The 26,098-nt window shown below is 36.8% G+C and overlaps 3 protein-coding genes across 8 annotated transcripts; 2 read left to right on the plus strand and 1 right to left on the minus strand.

Moving 5' to 3' along the window:
• The first annotated feature begins 469 nt into the window (after positions 1-469).
• On the plus strand, positions 470-8,156 carry LOC136281268 (methionine aminopeptidase 1-like). Its single transcript, XM_066167612.1, has 12 exons — positions 470-539; positions 858-924; positions 1,202-1,256; positions 1,922-2,002; positions 2,177-2,244; positions 3,189-3,263; positions 3,586-3,686; positions 4,267-4,411; positions 4,520-4,557; positions 5,315-5,380; positions 5,767-5,816; positions 6,074-8,156. The coding sequence occupies exons 3-12, from the start codon at positions 1,245-1,247 to the stop codon at positions 6,188-6,190; spliced, it is 753 nt and encodes a 250-aa protein (XP_066023709.1). The 5' UTR covers positions 470-539; positions 858-924; positions 1,202-1,244; the 3' UTR covers positions 6,191-8,156.
• LOC131790913 (glutamate receptor 3) lies at positions 7,440-15,571 on the minus strand. The gene is made up of 15 exons (XM_059108193.2): positions 15,496-15,571; positions 14,775-14,909; positions 14,140-14,382; positions 13,641-13,846; positions 13,148-13,195; positions 12,911-13,036; positions 12,211-12,339; positions 11,653-11,757; positions 11,304-11,426; positions 10,833-11,027; positions 10,098-10,455; positions 8,981-9,343; positions 8,595-8,765; positions 8,167-8,326; positions 7,440-7,571 (listed from the first exon to the last, which is right to left on the minus strand). The coding sequence occupies exons 1-15, from the start codon at positions 15,563-15,565 to the stop codon at positions 7,553-7,555; spliced, it is 2,451 nt and encodes an 816-aa protein (XP_058964176.2). The 5' UTR covers positions 15,566-15,571; the 3' UTR covers positions 7,440-7,552.
• A 2,179-nt stretch (positions 15,572-17,750) lies between these two features.
• On the plus strand, positions 17,751-23,472 carry LOC131790914 (protein adenylyltransferase SelO). Of its 6 annotated transcripts, none has more exons than XM_059108195.2 (17): positions 17,751-17,916; positions 18,196-18,272; positions 18,429-18,493; positions 18,703-18,759; positions 19,029-19,195; positions 19,316-19,403; positions 19,695-19,761; positions 20,011-20,083; positions 20,180-20,263; positions 20,384-20,507; positions 20,702-20,746; positions 21,390-21,471; positions 21,675-21,847; positions 21,923-21,969; positions 22,419-22,498; positions 22,678-22,722; positions 22,944-23,472. In XM_059108195.2, exons 1-17 carry the CDS (start codon positions 17,781-17,783, stop codon positions 23,019-23,021), a joined length of 1,488 nt encoding a protein of 495 aa, XP_058964178.2. In that variant the 5' UTR covers positions 17,751-17,780; the 3' UTR covers positions 23,022-23,472. The 6 variants fall into 6 exon arrangements, 4 of the variants coding, with proteins under 4 accessions (XP_058964178.2, XP_058964177.2, XP_058964179.2 ...); XM_066167548.1 differs by lacking the exon at positions 17,751-17,916 and adding an exon at positions 17,935-18,068 and having other exon boundaries at positions 22,944-23,470; XM_059108194.2 differs by having other exon boundaries at positions 17,751-18,272.
• The last annotated feature ends 2,626 nt before the right edge of the window (positions 23,473-26,098 follow it).

Below are 26,098 nucleotides of genomic sequence, written 5' to 3' on the forward strand. Positions count from 1 at the left end.
CTTCTATTATCCTCTGCTGCATTACACAGAGGGGGCAATATTTGCAACTCTGAATACATTTGTCAAACCTCTTGTTTTTTTCTATAAGCTATTTACTTCGATAAAATATACTGAACATGCTTTTTATAGTGGAATTCTTTTTCTAAATAAATTGTACTGATCAGACACGGTGATGGACGTGCAGTGTTGAGGTCATCTGTGCGTGAGTTCCTGGCCAGTGAAGCCATGTTTCATTTGGGTGTACCAACCAGCAGAGCAGCTAGTCTTATTGTGAGTAATGACCTTGTTTGGAGGGATCAGTTCTATGATGGACATCCAAAGCAAGAAAAAGGTGCATATTTAAGTGGAAAGTAGATTTTCAGATTGCTTAAAATTGAACAACACTAATGAGAAGCAGAAGTTTCTTTCCAGTTCAGTTATCTAACATACTTAACATGTTCTTTTATTTCAGTTGCGATTGTTTTACGCTTAGCGAAATCTTGGTTTAGAATTGGGTCTCTTGAAATTTTGGAACACAACAGCGAAGAAGCTCTTCTTAGGTGTGAAGCATTCTGTTCATTTTGTGTATGTCCTAAAGCATATTTCATTAATGTATGTTTTAAGTTTGTGATAGTTTGCTAAGTTCAAAATGGTGCCCTGGTTTGTCTGTCTTCTTTTTGTGGCTCAGGCATCTCTGATAATGTTGTGTACATGGTATTTTGAAACAGATAATTGATTGTGCTTGAATACTCTACCATTATATTCATGTCAACTACTACCACTAAGCCCTCTACCCATTAGTTGTGCCCACATGCATTGCATCAATTTTATTTTTCACTGTTTAATTAAACTAATAAGGTAATTTTTTTGTCTCACAGAAAAGTTGTGGATTTTGTCATTGAAAATTATTTCCGGGATTTAGTCAACAAGACCAAGAAGTACTTGGTAATATATTTTGCTTTTGTTTGAAGCAGCTATTAGGATGTTTTGAAAATTCATTTTAACAGTACAGTGTGATCAGATTTTGTGAAATTTTAATGTAATGAGACTTTCCAGTATTTCCCCACTTCTTCCACTTTTTTGTTCTTACTTAAATTAAAAGGCATCTGTTTTAATTTATAACGGTGCAAATAAAAGGAAAAGGTGAACTATTTATAGTAAAAGCCTTTGGTAATATATTACATTTGTACAATTTATATTTTGAATTAACATTTATTTTCAGTCTCCAAGGCGAGAGGTTCCTGATCACATGCAGAAACCTAACTATGCAGAGAATGGTTTGTAATCAAATTGATTTTGTATCAAAGATTTAAAATACTGAACTTCTACTAAATGAGGTGCAGTCACTGGATTTATAGTTTGTTTGATTTTGAATGAAGGCAAAAATAGTATTTATTTGACTCAATGCTCAAAGCTGTACTTCTTAGAAGAGAAGTTTGAACAATGGGGAATCAGAAAGATCTCTTTGCTAAGTTACAACTTTCCAATTGTTTCCCTCGTGATTATCATACAGTATGAATAAACAAATACTCTTACTGGCCAATTCAAGCTCTTCCATGTGATATTTGAAGAGTTAACTAACATACAAACAAGAGATTCATGATTCATGTAAATAACTGCAGAGTGGTACCTGTATTCAATGGTCACCCATAGAGAATGGCAGGGTGACTACTTAACACAGGTATTACATATTGGGGGTATTCTAAAAAATTGATGTTTCTAATTTATGATTATTGTCCAAAATGACCACTAAGAATTGTGTGAACGGTCCAAAACTTGTGCGAAAAGACTTGTGCGAAAAGTCTTTTGTGCGAAATGACCGGTTACCACTTTGTGTAATTACTCTCAGCTGTAACAAGCTATGGGGTAAATTGTTTGAAAGTTATTATAAACTTGTGTTAAGAAATTCTACAACTGAAGGTACTGTATTTTACTTCTGCAGTTGGCAAGGGACGTGTTAGATACAGCAGCAAGGCATATTAAAGGTATCACGACAGATGAATTGGACAAAATAGTACACGAGGTACAGAATATAAATAAATACACAGTTTGTCTTGATCATAAGTTCTTTTGAAACAAACCATAAGCATTGTGCCAGCATGCCTGAAAGTGCGTTCATTAATATTTCTCACAAATTCTGCTGTATTAACTTAAATTTGTGAATAATTGAGTAAACGTTGCTCTTCTTATCCTTTAGGCCTGTCTTGAGAGGAATTGTTATCCTTCTCCTCTCAATTATCATGGATTTCCAAAGTCTTGTTGCACGTAAGTTGGTTTTGTCTACTTCTTCATAATAATATCTCACAACACACTAATATGTCTACTAGATATTTAAAAATTGCCCATACCCTATCTTGGTTGCTAGTGTTACCAGGTTGATTCAGAGATTCTTTTAATATTACAATAACCTTATCAGTTTATGTTTTTGCTTTCTTGCTCTCAAGGCCATGCAAGCTGTGTAGCATTGACACAAATATTTTACTAGTGCCAATTTGCTTACCGTAGTTATTCGGTTATAAGGCGTACCGTTTTTTTCAAGAAATTCCTAATTTCTACTAAAAATTACCGCCAAAGTTTGGGTGCGTCTTATAGGCGAATATTTTCCCGAAACAATTTTTTTTTATTACAGTTACTGGTACGATTTCAAGCAAATAAAATGACACACACACATTGACTTTTATGAACGTGGTGGTTTTGAAAAGACAAGCGAAGTCAAATTTGCAAAGATGTGATACGTGTTCGAGAGCACGTGCTTAGTAACTTGATACGTCACAAAACGAAACGAAAATAAACAAGCGAAGAGGTAAATACCTTCTTCATCCTTTCAGCCTTTTTAGTGCACTGAGACCTGCATTCTCGGCGGTACATCTTGTTTAATCAAGGCTTTTGTTTGTGTGCGTGGTCGCGTGTGCGACAATTCTGCTTTTGTTGATTAACGGTAAACTAAAATCGATACGCGACTTTTTCGCTTTTTTGTAAGTTTATGAAAGAATTTACAATAAACTTGACCGATCTTTACTCCCCAAACAACGGTGCGCCTTATAACCAAGTATTTTAGCGATTTTCTCAGTTTGAAAACATGCAATAATGAAGTTGCCGAATTGGGGGTGCGTCTTTAATAGCCGAGTGCGCCTTATAACCGAATAACTACGGTAATTTAAGATAAGTTCAAATCCCCAGTTTTCAATTGAATACTTCTCTTGGAATAGGTTTGTAAATGAAGTGATCTGTCATGGTATTCCTGACACACGCCCATCGGAGGATGGGGATCTCTTAAACAGTAAGTTAGCACTGAATTTTCTTTTTTAATGTCTGTACTGTACCAGTAACTAATGGTGAACAATAGTAAACAAGGCTAGATGGTACACTTTATGATAACTATTAGAGTGCTGTTATTCATGAAAGGATAAACACTTAACATGTACCATGGACAGATACATTAGTACAGTTATGAAAACTGTTTTATGGAGCAAACTCAATGTCACAAAATACTTTTTTGTGCTTAGAAGTTAAAGTTAAGACCCTTTTCTTTCCAAACTTTAAGTGTGATGAATGACACTTGAAAGTGCTTGCTTCATGCTAACTATGATTTTGAAATCTACTCAGTTTTTGTTTTGTTGTCGACATCACCATTTATTACAACGGTTCCCATGGAGATCTGAATGAGACATTCTTTATTGGTGAAGACAGAGGACAGCAAACAGTTAGTGAAGGTTACACATGAGTGTTTAAGTCAGGCTATAGCATCAGGTAATGTGATAGATATCCTTAGTATTAAATAAGGCTAATTCATTATATAAAAGTTCCAATATTGAGTGCGTTTTTGTCATGAAGTCCCATATGGTTATGATAACTGTTCAGGTCAAACTTGTGATGTGAGATTGGAACTTCACTCCATACTAACAACATTTTATAATGAACAACTCAAAAGACATTTCATTAAAAAAATAAACAATCAGGGAAAAACAGTGGGCATTCCCCTCTTTGTCTCTCTATAAATCCTTTCAGAGATGTATTTGTAATGAGAGGAAATAGATAGCCACCTAACACTTAAATTGTTGTCAAGTGTATGGAAACCCACAACATTATTATTTTTTTCAATTGCTTTTCATTGGTTTTGCCAGTCATCCTTGTGACCAAAAGATTGGTCAGTAATGACGTCTGTTGTAATTGATGAAATTTGACTCTGTACATTGAGAAAGATATTGTGTGCTTGAAGCTCTAAAATGAAGACAAATGGAAGCACTTTAGCGTCAACAATGAAACAGATGGCAACAGTCATGTTAGCAATTACAGTGTTGATTAAAATCCTGTTCTGTATCTTGGTGAAGCCTGGTGTGAAATACAGAGAGATTGGTAACATCATTCAGAAGTATGCCCAAGCTCATGGCTATGCTGTTGTGAAGAGTTTTTGTGGCCATGGGATTCATGAGTAAGTATATGTGGATTGTGTTGATGCACTGATATGATAACTACTCTGTAAGAACCCAACCATGGTATATTAGTAATGGACTAATGTGTGAAATCGTCTACATCACAGGCTGTTTCATACTGCACCCAGTGTCCCTCATTATGCAGGTAATTATGTCTTTGTCTTTTTGGTTGTTCTTTTCTTGCTTCCTAAAATTCAAAGCAGTTCAAGAACACATTAATTTTCAAGGTTATGCTTCTGCCTGCATGTATTTTCATATGCCTTTTTTTTTTTCTCTAAAACCAAATCATGTTCAGAATGTTCTATTCACTATGACATTATTTTATAGAAAACAAAGCTGTTGGTGTAATGAAGCCAGGACACACATTTACCATTGAACTGATGATTTCATAAGGTACTTGTTACATCATTGTTGGGTTATTGAAACACTTTTGGGTAATTATTGGTATAAGACATGAGTCTTGATATCTAAAGTATTGGTTTACAGTTACACCCCTTAGTTTTCTACTGTGGATGTTTGTGTTGGTTTGTCTTTTTTTTTCTAGTGTTAAATGGAAATTTGTTATTGATGCGCCGGATATCTTTGGATTATTTTTGTCACCATCAAGATTTTGTTTTCACGCGTGCCGATAACAATTTGTTGGTCACGCAACTAATTATGCGTGAAATAAACTCGAGTCGGCATCATGTTTTCGTACCGCTCTGTGGCACTCTTAATACATTTCAACTACCAGTAGATTTTAAAATTGTCACATAACCTGCACCTCCCTATTACCCGCAGTGGCCCGCGTTTAATGCAAAATCAACAGATACCCGCGGGTAAACGGCCGGAAATTACAGTATTTTTCCTCTAAAACCAAATCATGTGCAGAGCGTTCTATTCACGATGGCATTATTTTATAGAAAACAAAGCTTTTGGTGTAATGAAGCCAGGACACACATTTACCATTGAACCGATGATCTCACAAGGTACTTGTTATATCATTGTTAGGTTATTTAAACACTTTTGGGTAATTATTGGTATAAGACATGAGTCTTGATATCTAAAGTATTGGTTTACAGTTACACCCCTTAGTTTTCTACTGTGGATGTTTGTGTTGGTTTGTCTTTTTTTTTTTCCATTGAAAATTTGTTTATTTGTCTTTTCCTTTGCAGTTTCCTTGGTTTGTTTGTGTGTTTTAGCAATAAACTTATACAACTAGGGAGAAAAGTTTTCAAACAAACACTGTAGCGTGAATTATTTATATTAACTCCACTCAAAGGTGTGATCAATGAAGCCCACCTAGTGTGATAATCAGTGGCTTCCAATTAAATCAATTCTATGGTTTGATTGCTTAATTCTGACAAAATTCCAGGAACTTGGCAAGATGAGATCTGGCCTGACAACTGGACTGCTGTGACACAGGTGTGTTAAGAAACAGTTTTTGTGCAATGTATTCTAACCCTAAGCAATTGAGTGTAAATGAGATGGTTTTGCCTTCTGAAGAACCTCAGGCCTTGGACAATGACAGAAACATGTGCCTTGATAATGGCTCTCTTTTATATATGAGCCCAGTGATTGTAACTATTTGAATCCTCTTGACAGACTTTAAAAAGTAGCTCGTCACTGCACATTTATGTCATCTTAACACAGGTGACGACTTCAACATGTTTTCCTTGCAGGATGGCAAGAGGTCAGCTCAGTTTGAGCAGACCCTACTAGTGACTGAAACTGGATGTGACATTCTGACAATCAGACCTGATGACAACGGAAGACATCACTTCCTGTCTCAGATGTAAATCCCCAAATAAAACATACTGAACAAGCAGCAAAAGCACAGCAAGAGTGAATAAACATACTGGAAAATACTCTACATTGTAAGCTGAATTGCACATGTATTTCAATTGATTCTTAGTCATGACCTTTTAAGGAACTAATGCATTGATGATGTCACCTTTGACAACTTTTGCTACTTCAGTAAGGTTTTGATGTGTGGTAATCGACATCAAAATTGATCAGTTGGGTCATTTTTTGTCGAAAAAAGGTTCTTTCAAACCAACATTAGCTTGCATCAACATATTTGTTTGTTAAGGTACAGGCAATCCTCAACGGTGTGAAAATGAACTTGTAAGAGACTGCTCTGTCTTATGCTTTTTTTATATATATAAGAAATCCTATTGATAACCAGAATATTTCCTTGTAGGTCGATCCTGTAGGCACAATATGTCTCAGGGTGGCATCGAGTTTTATAGGAGTGGGGTGTGTCCATGAACTGTGCATGTCATTTTGCTTAAACTTTTAATGAAAGAATGAACTGCGACTTAATGTACTTCTCGCTGCAAGCAATGTCGCAATTTATTATTTCCCATCTGTTCAATTGTGAATCAATGTAACATTGTTGTTGATGTTTCAGGATGTAGAGTAGTTTTTTTGACGTTGTAAAAATGTTGCTTCTAACCTCAGTGGTCAAAGAGAAAATGTCTACTTTGAAAAAGGGTAGAATGTCAGTTTAAAAAATTGGAAACTTCTTGCAACATACAGACCTTCAACTCCTTAGCTTGAATATCTGCTGACCTAAATCAAAAGATAACTGTATGGCTCCTATGTATCACTGCGAGTTGATAGTGTGGACCCAAAGACGTGTAACAGACTAATTAAAACGTGGGAGCTCAACATTTGTGTTATTTCAAGTTATTTTACTTAAAATCCTGTGATGATACTCCAAGAGTTCAAACATATTATAAAAAGCTGACTGTCTTCCTCAATCATCCAGAAAATTATATTTCGAACAATCTGCGGGAGAAAAATGAACATATTTTCGCGTCAAATAGAGACTATCGTTTATAAATACATGATCAGTACTAATCCTTGTACCCTTCAACTGAGTCTTAAATGGTGGAAATTTATTAAGAGCTTTATCAGATCCCTTAATATGAAGCAAGTTGTGCAAGTTTGTTCCTCTTATAGTTTCGATGTCATCTATTAGCTTTTTTACTTAGCATAGGAACAGTGCTCAGCACCACAGAGTTTAGGGTTATTAGTCCAGACTTCCAAACAAAGTGATCTTTATATTTCCTTCTTTTTGGGTTGTTCGCTTTACAGAATTTAGGTTCATTCCATGTTAGTCAGTCTGCTGAAGTCCTACTGGTGCAGTTAGACCTTCACGCAGAATTCGTTGGCCTGTAAACAAGATAAATTCTTTGTATTATTTATTGTTGTTTTTTTAGCCACAAACTTGCTGGTAGGATGTTTAATGAGAGTAATACAGTGTTATTGTATTTCTGGCTTGAATCAGCGTTAATGCCAGATGTGATGACTACTTACTGTCGGTATAATTACGTTAACTAATTACTATTCATCTACTTTTTCACAATTGTCTCTCTAAACTGGTCACTACGTTGAATTATTGCCCAGGGTACTGATGTTCAACTCGGTTTAATGCATAAAGGGGGTAAGTTTCTAAAGAAACTGTGGTGCTGCGTCGGTGGGAGAGTATAGCAGGTAATTTAGTTTTAATAACTGAGTAGTTGTATCGCTCTGATGAAGGACTAACTCTGGAAACGTCAGCTTTTTTACCCTTTACGGTGGCCAATTTACGTTTTCAACTCAGTTGTTAACACTAAACTACCCACTCGGTTTAATGCACGTTGGTACATGGAAGAAGTTAACTTACTCAAATTCTTTATCATCAACCTTTAAAGTCCTTTTAAGGTTAGCTTTCATGCTTTGTAAAAGGTTTTGAAGTGTAAGGCCTTGATAAAACAATCGAACCAACCTTCTGTTCCCTGTTTGAACTTTGTTTGCCAGTACGTGTTTAGCTGTTCTTTTCCAGTAGATCTCAGCAACAAGCGTCACCAAGGCAACTGCTAGTCCAGCACTCAACACAATATAAACTCCCAGCATGCTCTTTAGACTGATTCGCTTACGAGACAAAGCTGTAAATACGGATTTTAACAATCTTCATGTAAGAGAAATACAAAAGATCACGAAAACAAACAAACAAACAGAAACAAACGTCAAGCAAGACCTTCATTCAACATCCTCCGAAAATAAGTGTAGACTAGTTTTTTATTTATCATCATACGAAAGTAAATAGGAGGATGTAAATCCCTGTAATGGTCTTAAGCAGTGATGAGATGTGTGCATATCTAGTTCAGTGCCCGTGTTTAAGCATTTAAGTGGTTAAAAACCTTATTGACTCACTTGTATCTTGTTCCTGAGAGCAAGCATTGGTATCATCCCACCATTTGCGTTTCAGTGAGTCCAGAAACTGATTCTCATGGAGGTGCAGAATAGTCAGCGTAAATATATTAGTATGAGGGTCATGCGCTCTAAAAGTCAGGGCAAAACCTCTGGCTGAGGTCAGACCTGGAACTGAAAATCACAAATAGGCACAATTTTAGAGAACTGTCAGAGACTGATTTAGACGCTTATTGACGGAGCTGAAAAATAGTCATGTCGTATACCTGGCCACTCAACCCTTTCTCTCGCTGTGAAAGTCCAGTGATGATTCTAACCAATTCAATCCCACAAGAGAGCCTTACAGCTTTTGGTATTTTGACCACGCCCTTTCAAGTTATTTCACTTACCTACTCTGAGGCCGCATGGCCGTTGCATGGCGAAGTAATCAAGGACTGGTCCGTCATAAACAAATGCAAAATTATCCTTCTCTCGAACCCACTGGACTCCTTCTAGTGCGTTTTTAACCAATGTTTTTTCCGCTTGGATTCTATTCCAAATCTTCATATGCGGCTCGTACTGAGTTTTCTTAAATGCTGAATGAACGCTGGTGGAAGAGACAACGGCCACTTTGTAGGAAGTTTTTAAAATATCGTTCAGACTGTTGATCGGCTGAGCTGCATTTTTCACAGTGAGGAACGCAGCAAGGTTGGCTGTGTAAGTTGAGACCCAGATAAGAATACAGAACCAGTAGCAACCGGTCAGAATTCGACCTGATGTGAAATAGGGACAAACTCGCATTTAATAAAACAATGGGGTTCATGTTCGCGGGCTTAAATATGATTTGGGTTCGAATCATAGTCATTTTAGCCGGAGCCTCTAGGCTGTATTACTCTATAACTGTATAACTATTTTATCACTTTGGAAGGCGTTGATAAAATAACTAATGGAAAAAAATAACAAATCTCTTCACAAATCTCCATTTTAGCCCGCAAAATGCGCCACAGAGCATGACAAAGAAATGAAAATACCAGTAAATGCTGTTATCAAATATACATGAAACTGACTTTTCATTGATACACAACAATGAAATTCCTTTTCTTTATCCTTGGCTTAGCCGAATTCTTAATATCTCTATTAGCCCGAAATAATATATATAGTGATCTGTGAGCAAGATACGACCAATGAGTAATACCTTTGGTATTGAACGCGCTAACGGGTTAAAAGAACTTGAACTATGAGTGATTTTGAGAAGCCATCACTATATTATTTTATTGTCCAGCTTTGAGAAAGTAACAGTCTGAACAATCAAGCAAGTGTGCAAGAGAGCGAGCTAAAATCTATTTTAGCCTACCATAGTCTTCAGTCTAGACCACAAAAAACGCAAGAATGTACGATAAAGTGATGAGAATACCGCGTTATATTGGCTTCTCCTTCGCACGCAAAACCAATGGAAGAACGCGTTATATCTGTAGTTCACCTTATGAGTAGTAATCATTGCCGTGTGGATATCTGTGCTAACATTACCTGATAAATTCCTCGGTGTGTTATCTCCTCCTTGCTGCAGCATGCAGGCCAAAGAAAACCACATACTGTTGAAGAAATTAAACTCCTCTGATGTTCCTCTACCATTTTCATCTTTGTATCCATAAGGACTGAAGTAATTCACTGCGAAGACAGCAATAGAGATGAGTGCCACTACTCCCAGTGTAGCGATCCAGACGCCATTTTCAAATGGATCCATGAACTGCAATAAATCGGTTGTCTCTGTTGATGTCTTCTTCACCAGTAGATCGTCTGTGTAATACATGAACGGAACAGTGAAATCCACCACCTTTTCTCTGGTTTCAGTGATGGCAATCGATCCAGCCGCCATGTTCGCATTCTTAAAGAAGGCAAAAGTGAACGTTTTTGTCGTCAGTTTAACTTTTGATATCTAAGTCAGGGATTTTAGCGGTACACTGTCATACTGTTACCTCTGATTTGTTTTGGTATTCAGTTTTTTTCGCACTTGATGCCTCGCTTGTCACTCACACTTTGCGCTGCCTTCCGCCCACCTTAAAAAAGGGTCTGATCTGGTGGCTGTTTATCTTTTACGGGCATCAATGTCAGTTAGAGTTTATTTCTTCATAGGCGTTTCCTTTTGAACCTTTTACTAATTAGGGTGGTTGTCATCTGAGTTACGATGATTTTATCTACTGTAAAAAGTTAATATTACATCTGGTGCTTTTGGAGAAGAGAGTCAACTTTTCAGCTAATTACCCCGTCTAAAATCTGTCTTATCATGCCGTTCCAAGTTCCATTTTCCGTCACTGTTCCATAAAATCCATCTGGCGAAGGATACATTTCATATGTAAACCCGAGTGATCGAGACAGCTCCTTGAGAAGATCAATAGAGTATCCTTGAAGTGAAATCGTCCCATCTTCATTCTTCTTTGGCATTATAAATGGTGGATCCTATTTTGTTTTTCACGAAGGAAAAAAGAGTGTTAAACGAACGCCATTAGAGAGAGATAGAATTTACCGAGAGACTGAATTCATCATATTTGATTTCAGTTTGCTATGACATAACCGGCACTAAATTGTTTGAAAATTGCCGCAAGGCTTAAAAAATAGAGGCCTATTACAGTTGGTTACTTAGATACAAACTTTCTTGAATATAATCACCAAGCTACTTCCAGTGGTAAATGATAATACCTTTCAACGCACTTGCAATCTTCTTAATACAAATACCTCAACATATACAATCCTAAAATGTCTGCCGTTTACTTCTCCATTACTTGACGATCCTGGTAAAGTGTTTGGTAGTGGATCTTCAAAAAGAACTGCTCGTTCCGTTGAATTCCAACAACCAATCTACAGTGAAATGAAAAAAACATACGAAGAGCTGCCCTGGAAAGTGTTAGTTATGGTAATTTGTGTGAAACTTTGAAATAAGGAGGGGACTGGAGATGGAAGTTGACAGGCCGAAGGTTTATCATTTTGACGTATTTCCTTTCAGTATTTAAACTAAGTCGCTGCATCTGTGGGTAACCTAATAAAATAAAACCCATACTTTTCAATCTGATCAACTTCATCTTACCTTTTCGAAAGAATCATTTCGAAGATTTAAGATTTCCAGGGAGACGTCTGTTCGCCTTCCCCTGTTATCAAACTGCACAGACCCAGTCATACCGTTGAATGTAACCTTAGAAAAGACAAACAAACTTCACATACAAAGATCAGGTAACTCCTCTTTAGAAATCACATAAACTCTACTGGTAATCCGTGATATCGAAAGACCTGTATGGAGTCGGTGCAAATGGCAGAGTAATCTGAGAATGCTGATACAACCCTTTTACGATCTCTCCTAGAATTCCCATCACGTGATGTACTAGGGGAACAACGCACATCAAGATACCCTTCCACACACACACACACACACGCACGTGGTAAACAGTTGGAACAAAAATTTGCACTTAAACGCGCTAAACAATGGCTTCCTCGGAAGATCCACCGATAAAAAATACACTTCTCAAAACGTGAACTCGGAAATTTCAAACTGAAGACAATTTCGACAATTTTGGAAATTGATAGATTAAAAGGGACAAGCAATTGTGCTTCATGAACAGAAATTAATAATTCAGACCAGACTTATCACCTTTCTCATGCAGTTAAACATCTCTGTATCAGGTAACAGTATATCTTTTCCATTCAGTGACAGACATGGCTTCTCACTTAAAGCTTCGGTAATAACCTTTATTGCATCGTGTGCCACAGCAACATAATCCTGAGGAAAGATTAGGAGTTTAGTTATAGAAACCCCATGATGACAGAACAGAAGTGAAAAGAGTGAATAACTGTTTTATCGTTGTAAGACTTGTAAGCTGGCTAGCTAAAAAACTCGTATGGCGCTGGCCTATTGTCATATTGCATAGGTATATGAGATACTCAGTTTAGCTCGCCTATTATTTCTTTAGTTGACATTGATTTAATTGTCTTGTTATTTTTAATAGACATCAAAAGATGCTTGGCTGATCTTGCAACAAATATTATCAACTAGATAAGAGCGATCGGTAGACAGCTTCTTGAATGTTTTACTGTTCACCAAACTTAACTAGTTACTCAATATGTTAGTCAAAGTCCCTTGACAGGGAAAAGGTTAAGTTTTTCTGTTGTCTAGATCTGTAAAGCTAAAAATGATGTATAAATAAAACTTGAAGACCATGGTTGGTCACCCAAATAACTGCATGTGAACTAGACCACCATTTAATTTGTAAGAAAATCTGATAATCATTACTGCGAAGAGAAGATTTATTTATCTAACAATGTCATGACTCCTAAGTTTGCGACAATCTTACCTTGTTGATGTATTTGAGTTTTTCTTGTTCTGCTGATCCAAAGAGTTTATTAACAAAGCTGCTTTCGTATGGAAGCTTAAATGCCAAGACTACATTGTCAGGAAGACTTCTCTGGTGTTGGGATACCTGTGCAAACGAACGAGTCAAATTCATGATCAGAGTCTTCAATAACATTTCACTTATAATTAATGAAGAGCTTCATGCTTTCAAGTGCTGCATACTCAAGTTATTTGGTACCTGTTCTTGGAGGATCCACTGATACGGAAAATGCCTTTGACGAGGAACCTAACACAAATGAAATAAAAAACCGTAACTGCGTATGACTCCTTTGAACTTTTGCTGATTGAAAGATTTTTTCCCCAAAAGTACTTAATATACTTCTACAAGAGGTAATCTTTTGTTTTCTGGTAATGATAGAGAGTAGAAATTCTGATAAAATATCGTCAGCTCATATTTTTTGGATGAGACTGCTGAAGGCCCAGAGAGTTCGCAAGAATACTCTAAAAAAGAAGATCAAACCGTGACAGTAGATCCTGCATAATAACCAAACTCTCGTACTGTGAGATCGTCCTCAAGTGTGAAAATGAGAAATGTTTCCTCGTTGAAAAAAAAAGACAACAAAAGAAAACAATTGTTATAACTACCGGTAATGTTGTGTCAGTGATCGTCGCATCCGCTGGCACTTAATCGGTCAAATTAATAAGTTTTGATTTTTGAATACTTCCCTCACCTGTTGCAATAACATATCTGTGTTTTCCTTCCCTGTGTAGAGAATAATACTTTCGGGTTGGTAGCTTTGTATCTGTTCTGTTATTTGCCATATTTTTCTTTCTCTGTCTTCAGCGTATTTTGTCTCGGGCACCTGAATTAAATCCATGGTGAGTGTTGACTTCTTATAGTTGAAGTAGAAATATCCAGCCTCAAAGAAGCGACTCTCTGTGTCAACAGACATAACGAAACGCATCAAGGCTAAGTTTCATAACATAAGCTTAACTGTTCACTGAAAAAATTCCTGGAAAGTAGGAATAAACAGCCTGAAGATTCCTGGCAAGAAAACTCTAGGATAGGAGGGTTGCATAACAATAAGAAGTAATGGGTAAGATAACATGAGCGATGCACTTCATGGGATGAATTGTGGGGTTTCGGGTCCAACACTACAGGTATATAGATTTTTCACTTTGGTTGATAGGTTCTCTGTCATAACCTTATGCTAGTTTATTTCAAATTACCATCAAAGACCAGTAGAACTTTCCGCCATTTCAGTAAGCTCAACGCATCAAATGTTGCATGCGCGAAATATCTGTATCCCGCTGACATATCCACTACATTCTCACACTGGTCAAACTGTCCGTTGCTTCCATGGAGGCGAATGACAGAAACACCCATTACCAAAGAGATTGCGCATGCGGAGACTTTTGAATGGCTTCCCTCAGCGAGTATGGTGATGTTTTGTTGGCGAAGCACCGAAAGAGCTGCAAAGAATGATAATTAACCAGTTAAACTAAATTGTATCCATGCCAGCTATCTGTCATCCATTTAAATTAATTTTGTTAACGGTAATCAAATATTTGAGTTGTCTTGTACCCATGCCAGTTCTTTATCCTTTTATTTAATTCTCGCTAATGATGACGAAACCATCAGGCTTAGCTATTATCCTTCTTTGTACCTGTTATGAAAAACTGTCCTATACTAGTTTGGGTAGAACTAATATAGAGTTTTGAATTTATAATAAGGTTGTAGGACCATTCTGTTGTTTTAGTGGAATCATGATTGATGCCTCATGTTAGAGTGCATGGTATTTACATGGAGGTTATTATCCAGAACTCGTAAAAAGAATGATATACCTTTTGTCTAGATTTCTTACCTTGATCAAATAGACCTACAGAAGTTGATGTATTTAAAACCTTTAATGTTATTGAGATGTTGTTTTTTGTGTTACTTTGGGACACAACAAACTTCAATGCCTCAGATTCTTCTGCATTTCCATTACTTATAAATCCTATTTGGCCACAAGGAGAAAAGAAAAATACGGTGAAAACCTATTTTACAAAATTCAAGTTACAAAACCGGCAAAGAACATGCAGGATTTGCACGGCTACAGAACTTCAGGAAACCAGCTTTCTCTCTGCCTGTGCTTCCACTAAGGGTTGAGCGATTTACTTTTAAATTTACTGCAATGTCTTAAGGGTTCTTTTCTGATTAAGTGGTCTTTCACTCGGCTGACCTTTTTCCAAACTTTCTCCTATTCCCTGTATTAGTTTAATTTAGGGTTGAAAAAAGAATTTACTTTGACACGCTTGATAAACAAAATGGTCAAGAGTGAATTAATTTAATTTCCCCCGAAACGGTATAGATCACTTGGAGAATATCATGTTTGAAATGATTCCTCCATTTGATGTGGTTACGGCGTAGAAAGATGGTGTTAATGGTTGCGATGATATTGAGCAAACTAGGACAGTTCCTTAATCAACACAATTTACATCTACTACACTTTTACACAACTTACTTTATACGGTTTTTTTTTCAGGGTTTGGTTTTGTTTACATCTTGAATGTTCTTATAGACTGAGTAGCTGTATAACTTACCACATGTGAAATTTCTTTTATCTGCGGATGCTAACAAAACAAGGCTAGAAACAAAAATTGTTAAAACCATTTTGCGGTTTCGTGCGTCCATGTTAGCCTAACAGGCTTTCAACAGCACGAAGTTTTCGATATTAACATATTAGCTGTCATATGGCCGACTTTGCTGTATCTGGACCTATAAATGATTAATGACTTACGACATAAATATTTTTGATGAAATTAGTTAGTCTATTATATGGAGAACCCTACCTTCAGGTGTCTCGATAGGTATAGTGTTCACTGAGGTGCATTTTCATATGACAAGAAATATGGAAACGCTTTATCTTAATTGATATTCTAGGTAAATATGTTGTACTAGTAAACTCGATGGATGTAAAATTGCGTGCTTGTGATACTGTGTGTTAAGCAAATCATAACTATTTTATTCTACTTAAGAATCCGTCTCTTGAAAAAAAATATTCAGCAAAAGAAGTGATAGATATCAGGGTGAACCAATGTCCTGCTTTGAATAAAAGCAGTGGGTGGGTAAATTTTGTATTACTTTACCTTCATCGATTCTTTTTTTTTAATAATTCCTGTCTGTATATTATTTTTAAAAAAATCCTGTTAACTCGATTGAAGCGTTAATAACACTCGGTGAAGGACTCCTATGATACTGACGACCATAACGTCAAACTCTGTCACAAATGTGATGAAATACGACTGTGTTCAGAGCACAGCTTGTGTCGTTCAGTCGAGTCAGCTGTGGACTGAAGCAGCTGAACATAATCGAACGTTACAATCCGTCAGTGATTTCTATGATTAAGAGTTTTAGAAACATTGTAGTAGCAGTCAAGTCGCTATTTTTCCGTTTACAAATAAGAATGTATCCTTTCGTGGAACAAAAGGGTTAAGTTTCTAAAGAAACTGTGGTGCTGCGTCGGTGGGAGAGTGTAACAGGTAACTTAGCGTCAACAAGTGAGTTGAAAACGTAAATTGGCCACCGTAAAGAGCAGAAAAGCTGACGTTTCGAGCGTTAGCCCTTCGCTCTGACGAAGGGCTAACGCTCAAAACGTCAGCTTTTTTACTCTTTACGGTGGCCAATTTACGTTTCCAACTCACTTGTTAACATTAGATTACCTGCTTTTGTGGAACTGTTTACCATATCAGCACCTCAGTGTCGATGGTCTTTTGTTTTATGACAGCAAAACAATGCGAATGCCAACCACATCAACATCTTATTTTTCGTTAGAATTCGTTTTTTTTTTTTTTTTTTTTTTTTTTTTTTTTTTTTTTTTTAAAGTAACTTTGTGTTAGCATGTAGAGTGGTATGTTGCTCGTACCAATCAGATCGCCGCATTTTGGTATGTATCTCGCACCGGTCAGATTGCTGCATTAGGGTATGCAGTGGCGGATCCAGACCTTGAGCTAAAGGGGAGCCCGGTTTTTTGTCGCTTGCCCTGCCGGCTTTTCTTCCTTCTGCGGTATTTTTTTCCCCAAAAGGAGTGGGAACCCGGGCCCCTCCTGTAATCCCCTCCTGCAACGCGCTCTCCTTCCATCAGGGGATACTTGGTGTTGTGTGGTGAGACCAAACAACGGCTGCGAGGGGAACAACAGCAAGTGTAGCACCGATGGATTTTATCTTTGCTTAGATGTATTTAGACAATAGAGACAATAGACCACAAAATACCTGTGTGAGTTCAGATAAATTAGTTTTTTTCCCTTTCTCTTTAGGTTAAGTAAGGCGATATTTTCCTCCGTTTGAAAGTTATGTTCTTTTTCTGTTGCACAAATGAAAACATTACGAAAAAAAGTGCCCCATCTCAACCCGCCCAGCCAAAAAATTACTTTTGCATGCTACGCATGCCTATGTTTAAATTTGTCAGCTGCCGCTTTGTGTAAGGCTTAGAGTAAAGAGTAACTAAGGTCACGAAACAATTGGTAACGGAGAACGTTGTAAAATCTGATTAAATATTAACATCCTCGTGAATCCAAATGAAACCAAACTATCTGCAACGTCTTCAACCTTAGCAACTTGTCAAACCCCCATTTCCGTTTTTTCTATCGGCTCTATTTCTACTAAAACTTCACGTTGACAAACAGTTTGCGTCATTATACACCCATTTCTGTCCTTTTTACTCTTTTTACACCCTGAGTCTTCAAACTGTTCCTTTGGAAAGAAAAGGAGAAGGGATGACGGGCTGAAGGAGTTTTCTTTTTCTTCTTGCTGTTCCTCCTTTCTCTTTCTGAAGTCCATCCGCAGTTACTTTCTCAGAAAACGAGGCTTGGATACCAAGGCATCAAATATGGCGGAGAACTTGGGTCTCTTTCGTTGTCCCCTTCCAATCTTTATTTTCTTTTTATTTCACGGCTCGGTTTTAAGCGTAGTGAATGGGGATCTTTGGAAAATTCACTGCATCTCCCTGAAGGATCACTCTGTTTGTGAGACAAATATGTTTTTGCTGTTAGTACAAATGGTTTCTGTTTGTCGAAAGACAGAACTTCTAGAATTTAAAAACTGGAGTTTTATGGAAAGGAGTATTCTATTGAAAGAATTTGACGTGGACGAGGAAACGAGAAATTACATAAGACAAGTACATGGAGTAATTTTTTCAAAAGTTCATCTAGTTCCTCTGAAATATAAACCTTATTTGGTGGCTATTTCTCAAGAAGTATTGACGGACATTCTTGATTTGAATGATTCTGCCTTTGAATCACCAGCATTCATAGACTTTGCTGCGGGAAATGAAATGATACCAAACTCAATTATGCTATCACATAGATACGGTGGACATCAGGTAAAGTTCCATCGTTCTCACTGTTTTTATTTGGGATCATATTCTTGTAAATTAATTAAACAAGCTGTTAATGAAAGGATTCAGGCACAATCTAATAAACTTGAAATTTGTTATTTTACTGGTGCTTCTGTGGGCTGAATTGACTTTTTTTTTAAGTTTGGCGATTGGGCAGGTCAGCTAGGAGATGGTCGTGCTGTAATTTTGGGGGAATACACGAATAGGTAATGGCAAACATACAAGTTACTTATTGCATGTGTCTTATACCATTCTTTTTTACTGTGATGCAAGTATTTCACGAGATACCAAAGCACATCTGTGAAGGAAACTCCTATTAGTGTTTCTAGAACTGTAATAACAGTATTGGCAATCCAGGAGTTAAGCTTATATTTGAATGTGAAAAGACTTGATACTTTTTTAAATATTTAAACAGGATAGGAGAGAGGTGGGAACTTCAGTTAAAAGGCTCAGGGAGGACTCCCTATTCAAGGTACTGTTTAAGCAATTTTTAGCCTTCTCCACATCTGTAAGGTTTAGTTTTGATTTGAAACTAAATTATTTACATTTATTTGTAAAATCTTTTAGTCAGTTGCCATCTTCTATTATCCTCTGCTGCATCACATAGAGTGGGTAATATTTGCAACTCTGAATACATATATCAAACCTCTTGTTTTTTTCTATAAGCCATGTACTTCGATAAAATATGCTGAACATGCTTTTTAAAGTGGAATTATTTTCTAAATAAATTGTACTTATCAGACACGGTGATGGACGTGCAGTGTTGAGGTCATCTGTGCGTGAGTTCCTGGCCAGTGAAGCCATGTTTCATTTGGGTGTACCAACCAGCAGAGCAGCTAGTCTTATTGTGAGTAATGACCTTGTTTGGAGGGATCAGTTCTATGATGGACATCCAAAGCAAGAAAAAGGTGCATATTTAAGTGGAAAGTAGATTTTCAGATTGCTTAAAATTGAACAACACTAATGAGAAGCAGAAGTTTCTTTCCAGTTCAGTTATCTAACATACTTAACATGTTCTTTTATTTCAGTTGCGATTGTTTTACGCTTAGCGAAATCTTGGTTTAGAATTGGGTCTCTTGAAATTTTGGAACACAACAGCGAAGAAGCTCTTCTTAGGTGTGAAGCATTCTGTTCATTTTGTGTATGTCCTAAAGCATATCTCATTAATGTATGTTTTAAGTTTGTGATAGTTTGCTAAGTTCAAAATGGTGCCCTGGTTTGTCTGTCTTCTTTTTGTGGCTCAGGCACCTCTGATAATGTTGTGTACATGGTATTTTGAAACAGATAATTGATTGTGCTTGAATACTCTACCATTTACATCCATGTTAAGTACTACCACTAAGCCCTCTGCCCATTAGTTGTGCCACATGCATTGTATCGATTTTAGGTAATTTTTTTGTCTCACAGAAAAGTTGTGGATTTTGTCATTGAAAATAATTTCCAGGATTTAGTCAACAAGACCAAGAAGTACTTGGTAAGATATTTTGCTTTTGTTTGGAGCAGCTATTAGGATGTTTTGAAAATTCATTTTAACAGTACAGTGTAATCAGATTTTGTGAACTTTTAATGTAATGAGAACTTCCAGTATTTCCCCACTGCTGGCATTTCTTCATGGTTTGTACTATTAATACAAACAATCAAACTGCTTATTTTTGTATGACATTGCACCATGACCTGACTTTGAATACTAACATGAGGTCAGTGAACTTCATTTTGATCTCAGGCCTTCTTTTCAAGAGTAGTTTCCATGACAGCAGACCTGATTTCCAAATGGCAATCTGTTGGCTTTGCTCACGGTAAAATATGAAGAAAGCATTTTGATGTTCAAGGTCTTTTCATGAGAGTTTTTTTTTATTCAACTTTGATTATTGTTATTTCATTATTTTTGGGAGGTGTCTGCAACACGGACAATTTTAGTCTGCTGTCAATAACCATAGACTACGGTCCTTTTGGATTTATGGATGACTTCAACCCAGGTAAAGAGGACAACTTTGATGAAATTTGACACATCTGGGATTTGATTCCAAATTTGTTCATGGTGACTGGAACTGTTTGAGTACAAATTTGACTGACATTTTGATGATCTCTGGCCGTAGACTTTGTCCCTAACACATCAGATGATGAAGGAAGATACAGTTACAAGAATCAGCCGAATGTTGGGTTTTTTAACTTAGAAAAATTGCTCCAAGCACTTAAACCATTGATTGAAGATTACAGTGAGTAAGTCTAGCTAAAATTGTTGAACATCATCATGATTAACCTTGAATGGTGACTTTTTAACTTTAAAGGTATTTGTTTAATTGGCCAGTTGTATGCCCACAAGTACTTGTTCAGTTTAAATTCACAAGGCTTGTAATTACCATTGATTCTTACTTGGTTTGATGCAGTATCGTTATTTTGCTTTTTTGTTATAGAGGAGAGAAAGTTCTTTGGAGTTATGTGGATAGATTTAACCAAAGGTGATGTGCAAGCACCTGCTCACTCTTAGTACCCCAAGCTGTAACACTTTTTATCGCAATGGCAATTATGAAAAAAAAAATTTCAGAAGGTTTATTTGCCGCAAAAGTCGTCAATTTGACGACTTGAAATTAAGTGATGTGGGGTAAAGTTAAAGTGAGTTGAACATTTGTATAACTGAGTTGAACCCTAACCCTAAAGAATTAAAAGGCGGACGTTTCGAGCGTTAGCCCTTCGTCAATCGCTCTGACGTTTTAAAAAGAAGATGCTTCTTTCTCTTCGGTTAAATGAGATGTCGCATGCAGCTCTATGAAAAATTTCCAGCTCAGTTCCTTAATTTCATAGACAAGCAGTGTGACAAGCAATATTCTCCATGGGGAAAAAAACTCTTTTCTAGCGATTATTTCAACTTTTTTAAGACTCCGGGACGTCAAATGTCAAAATGACCACAGCGAACTCGCACGTTATTGCTAGCCATTATTTTGGAGGGAATTGGGATAGAAAATAAATAACTTGGCGGAATCCAACTCTTTTTACAACAACTTTTCCTACAACAGAATGGTTCTGGCGATAAAAATCAATTGCAACTTAAGATTTAGTAAAGGTGCTATGAGAGTTTGGAGACACATTGTTTTGTGATTTTAGGTTTCTGAGCATATTTCGTCGCAAACTTGGTTTACTTTACGAAGATGAAAATGACGAAATGCTTATTCACTCTTTCCTTTGGGTAAGTTAAACACGGTAAGTTTCGCTGAAACCACAAGTTTTGTCAGAAAAAAAAAGCGAACATGTTGGTCCATCTGTATGTTGACCTAAGGATGTCTCTTGTCTTAGAAGCTTTGAGAAGGAGGCGAATTTGCCTTCAAGATGTCATTGTATTTTATCTTTTCATATGGATTCGTATTCATGTTGTCTATGGTTTCTTTCCAGATAATGTCGTCCACTCATGCAGACTTCACTATGGCCTTCCGAGAGTTAAGTGAAGTATCCTTGCATGATGTTAATTCAAACCGCTTGCCGAGAGAAACATGGGCACTCAAACAACTACAGACACACAAGAACTGGGGAGACTGGTTAGCACACTATGTAGACAGGTCTCGGCTGTAAGTATTGTCTGTAGTCTCTGATGCTTTGATATCAAACGGAAATTTACTTCATGCAAATATTTTTTTTACTAGGTATAGTGACACTGATGTTGACAAGGCCAGAAGAAAACAAATGCAAGGTGAAAACTTAATCCCTTTGATTTTACGCTGGTGAAGAAATTACCATAAAGTATTTCTTGTTATGTTATGCAACACTCATCAAAGTTGCACTTCCCCTAAATTGTTACCCAAGCGGATAAGTGTAGGGAAAAAATGAAAGGGTTATGTGGACAAAATATTTGCAACAGTGTAAGGAGTAGATCATCTTTGTCGATCATTTCTGGAGATTTCTTTAGTTTAGTTTTTTAACTTCAGATATTGTTCAGCCCTGTGCACCTACTTAGTGACTTACTGTGCACCTACTTAGTGACTTACTGTGCACCTACTTAGTGACTTACTGTGCACCTACTTAGTGACTTACTGTCTTTATATTCGTTTAGTTTTTTAACTTTAGATATTGTTCACCCCTGTGCACCTACTTAGTGACTTACTGTCTTTATATTAGTCGATGTTTGTGTTCTTCTTTCAGAAGTAAATCCTCGCTATGTTTTACGTAACTGGATGGCAGAATCAGCGATACAGAAGGCGGAAAGGAATGATTTTTCAGAGGTCGGATATTCCTTATTTTTCCTGTGTTCCCCTTTGCAGGGATTTCGATTAAATTATTTTGATGTTGAATGTTTGTTATTAGAATCAAATTTTTTGTCTATTAAAGATTTTGTCTTCAACAGCATATGAAAATAGTTAACGCAGTACACATAGAAATTTTCACTATATCTTCCTTTTAGGTTCGTCAGTTGCTTGAGGTACTCAAGTCACCTTTTACAAAACAGGTATATGATATGCTGTAATCAAACAGTACATTGTCACACCACATTCCTTCCAATATTTCGCGCAGCAATTTCCGTACCTCTGTACGGGAGATTCATAACCAAACTTTTAGTCCGAAAAAACCGCTGGAATTATTTCCTTGTAATTCCCCAAATTAAATGTCAGTGCTGTTATCTTAACAGTCTTAGTGCCAGAAACAGTGAACTTTTGTAACAATTTACAGGAGGTTGCTGAGAACCTTGGATACTCGTCCCAACCTCCGGGATGGGCCTCTCACCTCCGCGTCAGCTGTTCTTCATAGAACATATTTTACAAAGACTGATGGTGTTCTTAAGAATCTTGAAGCGCTGAGTGTCTACTGGGTGGAAGATGACACCTGGAGGAGCAGCTCAATGAACATCTGTTGATAAAAATAGAAACAAAGTGACTTAATCTTAAATATGTAAATACATCACTTCCATATCACCTTAAGTGGATGAGGGCCATCACTGATTAGTGCACAATGAATAAATAAAACTGATTAGTATGAATCAGGGGCCATTGTGAAAGGGGCCATTGTAGTCCTGTAGCATGCACCAATAGTTTGGTTACTGGTTCACTTTCAATTGAGATTTATGATCTTTATTTTAGCCAGAGCGTCAAAAACAACACAAGCAAGTTCACGTTATGCCGGCCGTTTGACCTAATATTTTGTCCTTTGAGCTGACTGACCCCCAACATTCTAGAGAGTATAACAGGGTAATTTATCATTATCAACTGAGTTGATAACGTAAATTGACCACCGCAAAGAGTCTAAAAGCTGACGTTTCGAGCGTTAGTCCTTCGTCAATCGCCCTGACGAAGGGCTAACGCTTTAAACGTCAGCTTTTAAACTCTTAACGGTGGCCAATTTACGTTATCAACTCAGTTGCTAATAATAAATTACCCTGTCACTCTGCCACTGACGCAGCACCACAGTTTCTTTAGAAAGTTATCCCCTTTGTTTATTCTAGGGATTAGCTGTGTTTACTCCCACTCCTCCTTCTATAAATAAACAAATCCGCAAGGCTGGGAAACAAAACTAAAACAAAAGACCTTTAAAATTTTTTACCACGCGATAAGTTTGACAAATCAATCATACAGGTGATAGGTATCATTCAATAATTTAGTGCCTTCTGACTTTTCAATAATTTAACGATCACAAATTATAAACAAAATCTTTTTTTTAAGTCAGTGGTTTTCATTGCCTAGTTTCTTTAGCCTAAGCACGATATATGAATAGTTTTGGAGAAATTCGTGGTCTTAACAACTGAAATACCAGAAATAGACTTTAAAGAAAAAACCGGAGTTAAGGGAGCATGAGTCGCAAACTTCATAGTACGTAGAAGCATGGTGTTCAAAGAAATTTGTATGCTCCATCCAGTTTAATTTGATGGGAGATAGATTTCTATCATTTCTTTTTAAAATAACTCTCGGTTACATCTCCAGATATTTTCTCGCGATCCTTTTGAAAAAGAGTAACTTAACATTGCGAAATGTTTGATATATCAACTTAAGTTTTGCTATTGATCGGATCTCCATTGAAACAATAACACAAACACTGTATTCAAGATTAGAATTTGTAAATGGTATCTTTGCTTTTATTTAAACATTTGATATAACATTTGATATAACGTTTGATATAACTGTTGCATTATAGGAAAAAGATAAATTACTTATTTTCAAATTAGAGAGTGGTTCTAACTAACAAAAGGTTATCCGTTCAAAGAAATGTCATCGCGACAGATAGCTGCGTGTGGAACAAAAACCACACACAGAAATTAATTGAAGCTTTATTTTAAGCCATGATAAATCCCTAAATTCTCTTTTATTGTTCCAAGAACTATTTACACGGAAAGAAATGAGAATAAATAAGTTTTTTACTTTCATTTTCATTGCTAGTTTTTTTTACCATAGAGGGATTCCCTCAAATGACACGAATAGTAATGCATCAGCTTCATTCAAACTTGCCCTCAAACACGTGAATGCAAACTCAAGTCTGCTTCCCAACACATCATTGAAGTCTTTTGAGGATCAGCTTGTTATAGATCAGAACAACTTGCACGAAATTGGCAAGCACTATTTGCAGTTTAATTATGATGTATTATCTTTGTATTACAATGCAGTAACTTTCGATGTGGTTTGTGCTTTTTCCTTTGCGACTCACTCATAGCCTTCCTCGAGCGATAATATTTGCATTACGCTATGTGACACTATCCTCCGCCGTAATTAGTTGATTTTTGACAGCTGTGATTGGTGCATTAGATCCTCCAATGTTTTGGGAGTTGCTCATTCGGGGCCGCTGCCCTATGTCTCTTCTGTAGCTTTTTTCTTTTCTTTTTTTCTTTCTGTAAGTTGGGCACTCCTAATGAAAGCAGAGTGTAAAACTATATTATAAGGTATGAACGGAGTTAATGAGAAATGTGTCTCTGATACATGGCATACTACAAATAATTTAAACAGTCTCCTCTTTTAAGAATTAAGTCAGCTTAAAACATGAAAACAACGAAAAGATATAAGACAATCGATTTGTGTCTTTATACCTGACTCATTCCCAGTCCTCCCATTTCAAGTGACACAAAAGCAAAGCAAGGGGACCTTTACATTGCTTTCTTTCTTTCCATAACATTTCGGGCTCTAACTTCCCCAGGTTGGTTGCTGCGTCATGAGGATGGCTGGGTACCAATTGGTCGAGTGCTGTGTTCAGGCTTGTAATTACCATACTGCTTAACAGTCAAACTGGCAAGAAAGTTTTGTTGGGATTTGATATGTAATACTCCACGTGTAATAACCTACTACTGAGCCACTGAAGTGTTTGGCAGCAAGTTGAAAAAAACATTTCCTCTTTTTCAGATAACTGAGTTCCACAGCTGTCTGTGTTCAACGTCCAACTAAGAAAACTTATTAAAGATATATTTTTACGACTAATGAAGATAATACAGAAATACAAAATGGCAATGAAACAATTTCTTTTCCGGCAAAGTAAAACACATAAACGGATTTTCTATAGGCCAGCTATGCACTTGCCGTTGTAAATGATATGAAATTTTGTTTCCTTTTTTGTTGAAAGAAAGCTGGGTGAGTGTTAATACTTGAATTATAAAGTACTATCGGCGATTTCTGAAAAAAATAGATATCTCCGGTTCTATTAGGCCTAACAAGTCCCTTAAAACGGGAAAATTCTCTTTAGCTCCAGCTGGTGTTAAATGGAAATTTGTTACTGATGCGCCGGATATCTTTGGATTATTTTTGTCACCATCAAGGTTTTGTTTTCACGCGTGCCGCTAGCAATTTGTTCGTCACGCAACTAATTATGCGTGAAGTAAACTCGAGTCGGCATCATTTTTACGTGTCGCTTTG

This window comes from Pocillopora verrucosa, chromosome 5 (assembly GCF_036669915.1).
Source record: "Pocillopora verrucosa isolate sample1 chromosome 5, ASM3666991v2, whole genome shotgun sequence".
NCBI lineage: Eukaryota > Metazoa > Cnidaria > Anthozoa > Scleractinia > Pocilloporidae > Pocillopora > Pocillopora verrucosa.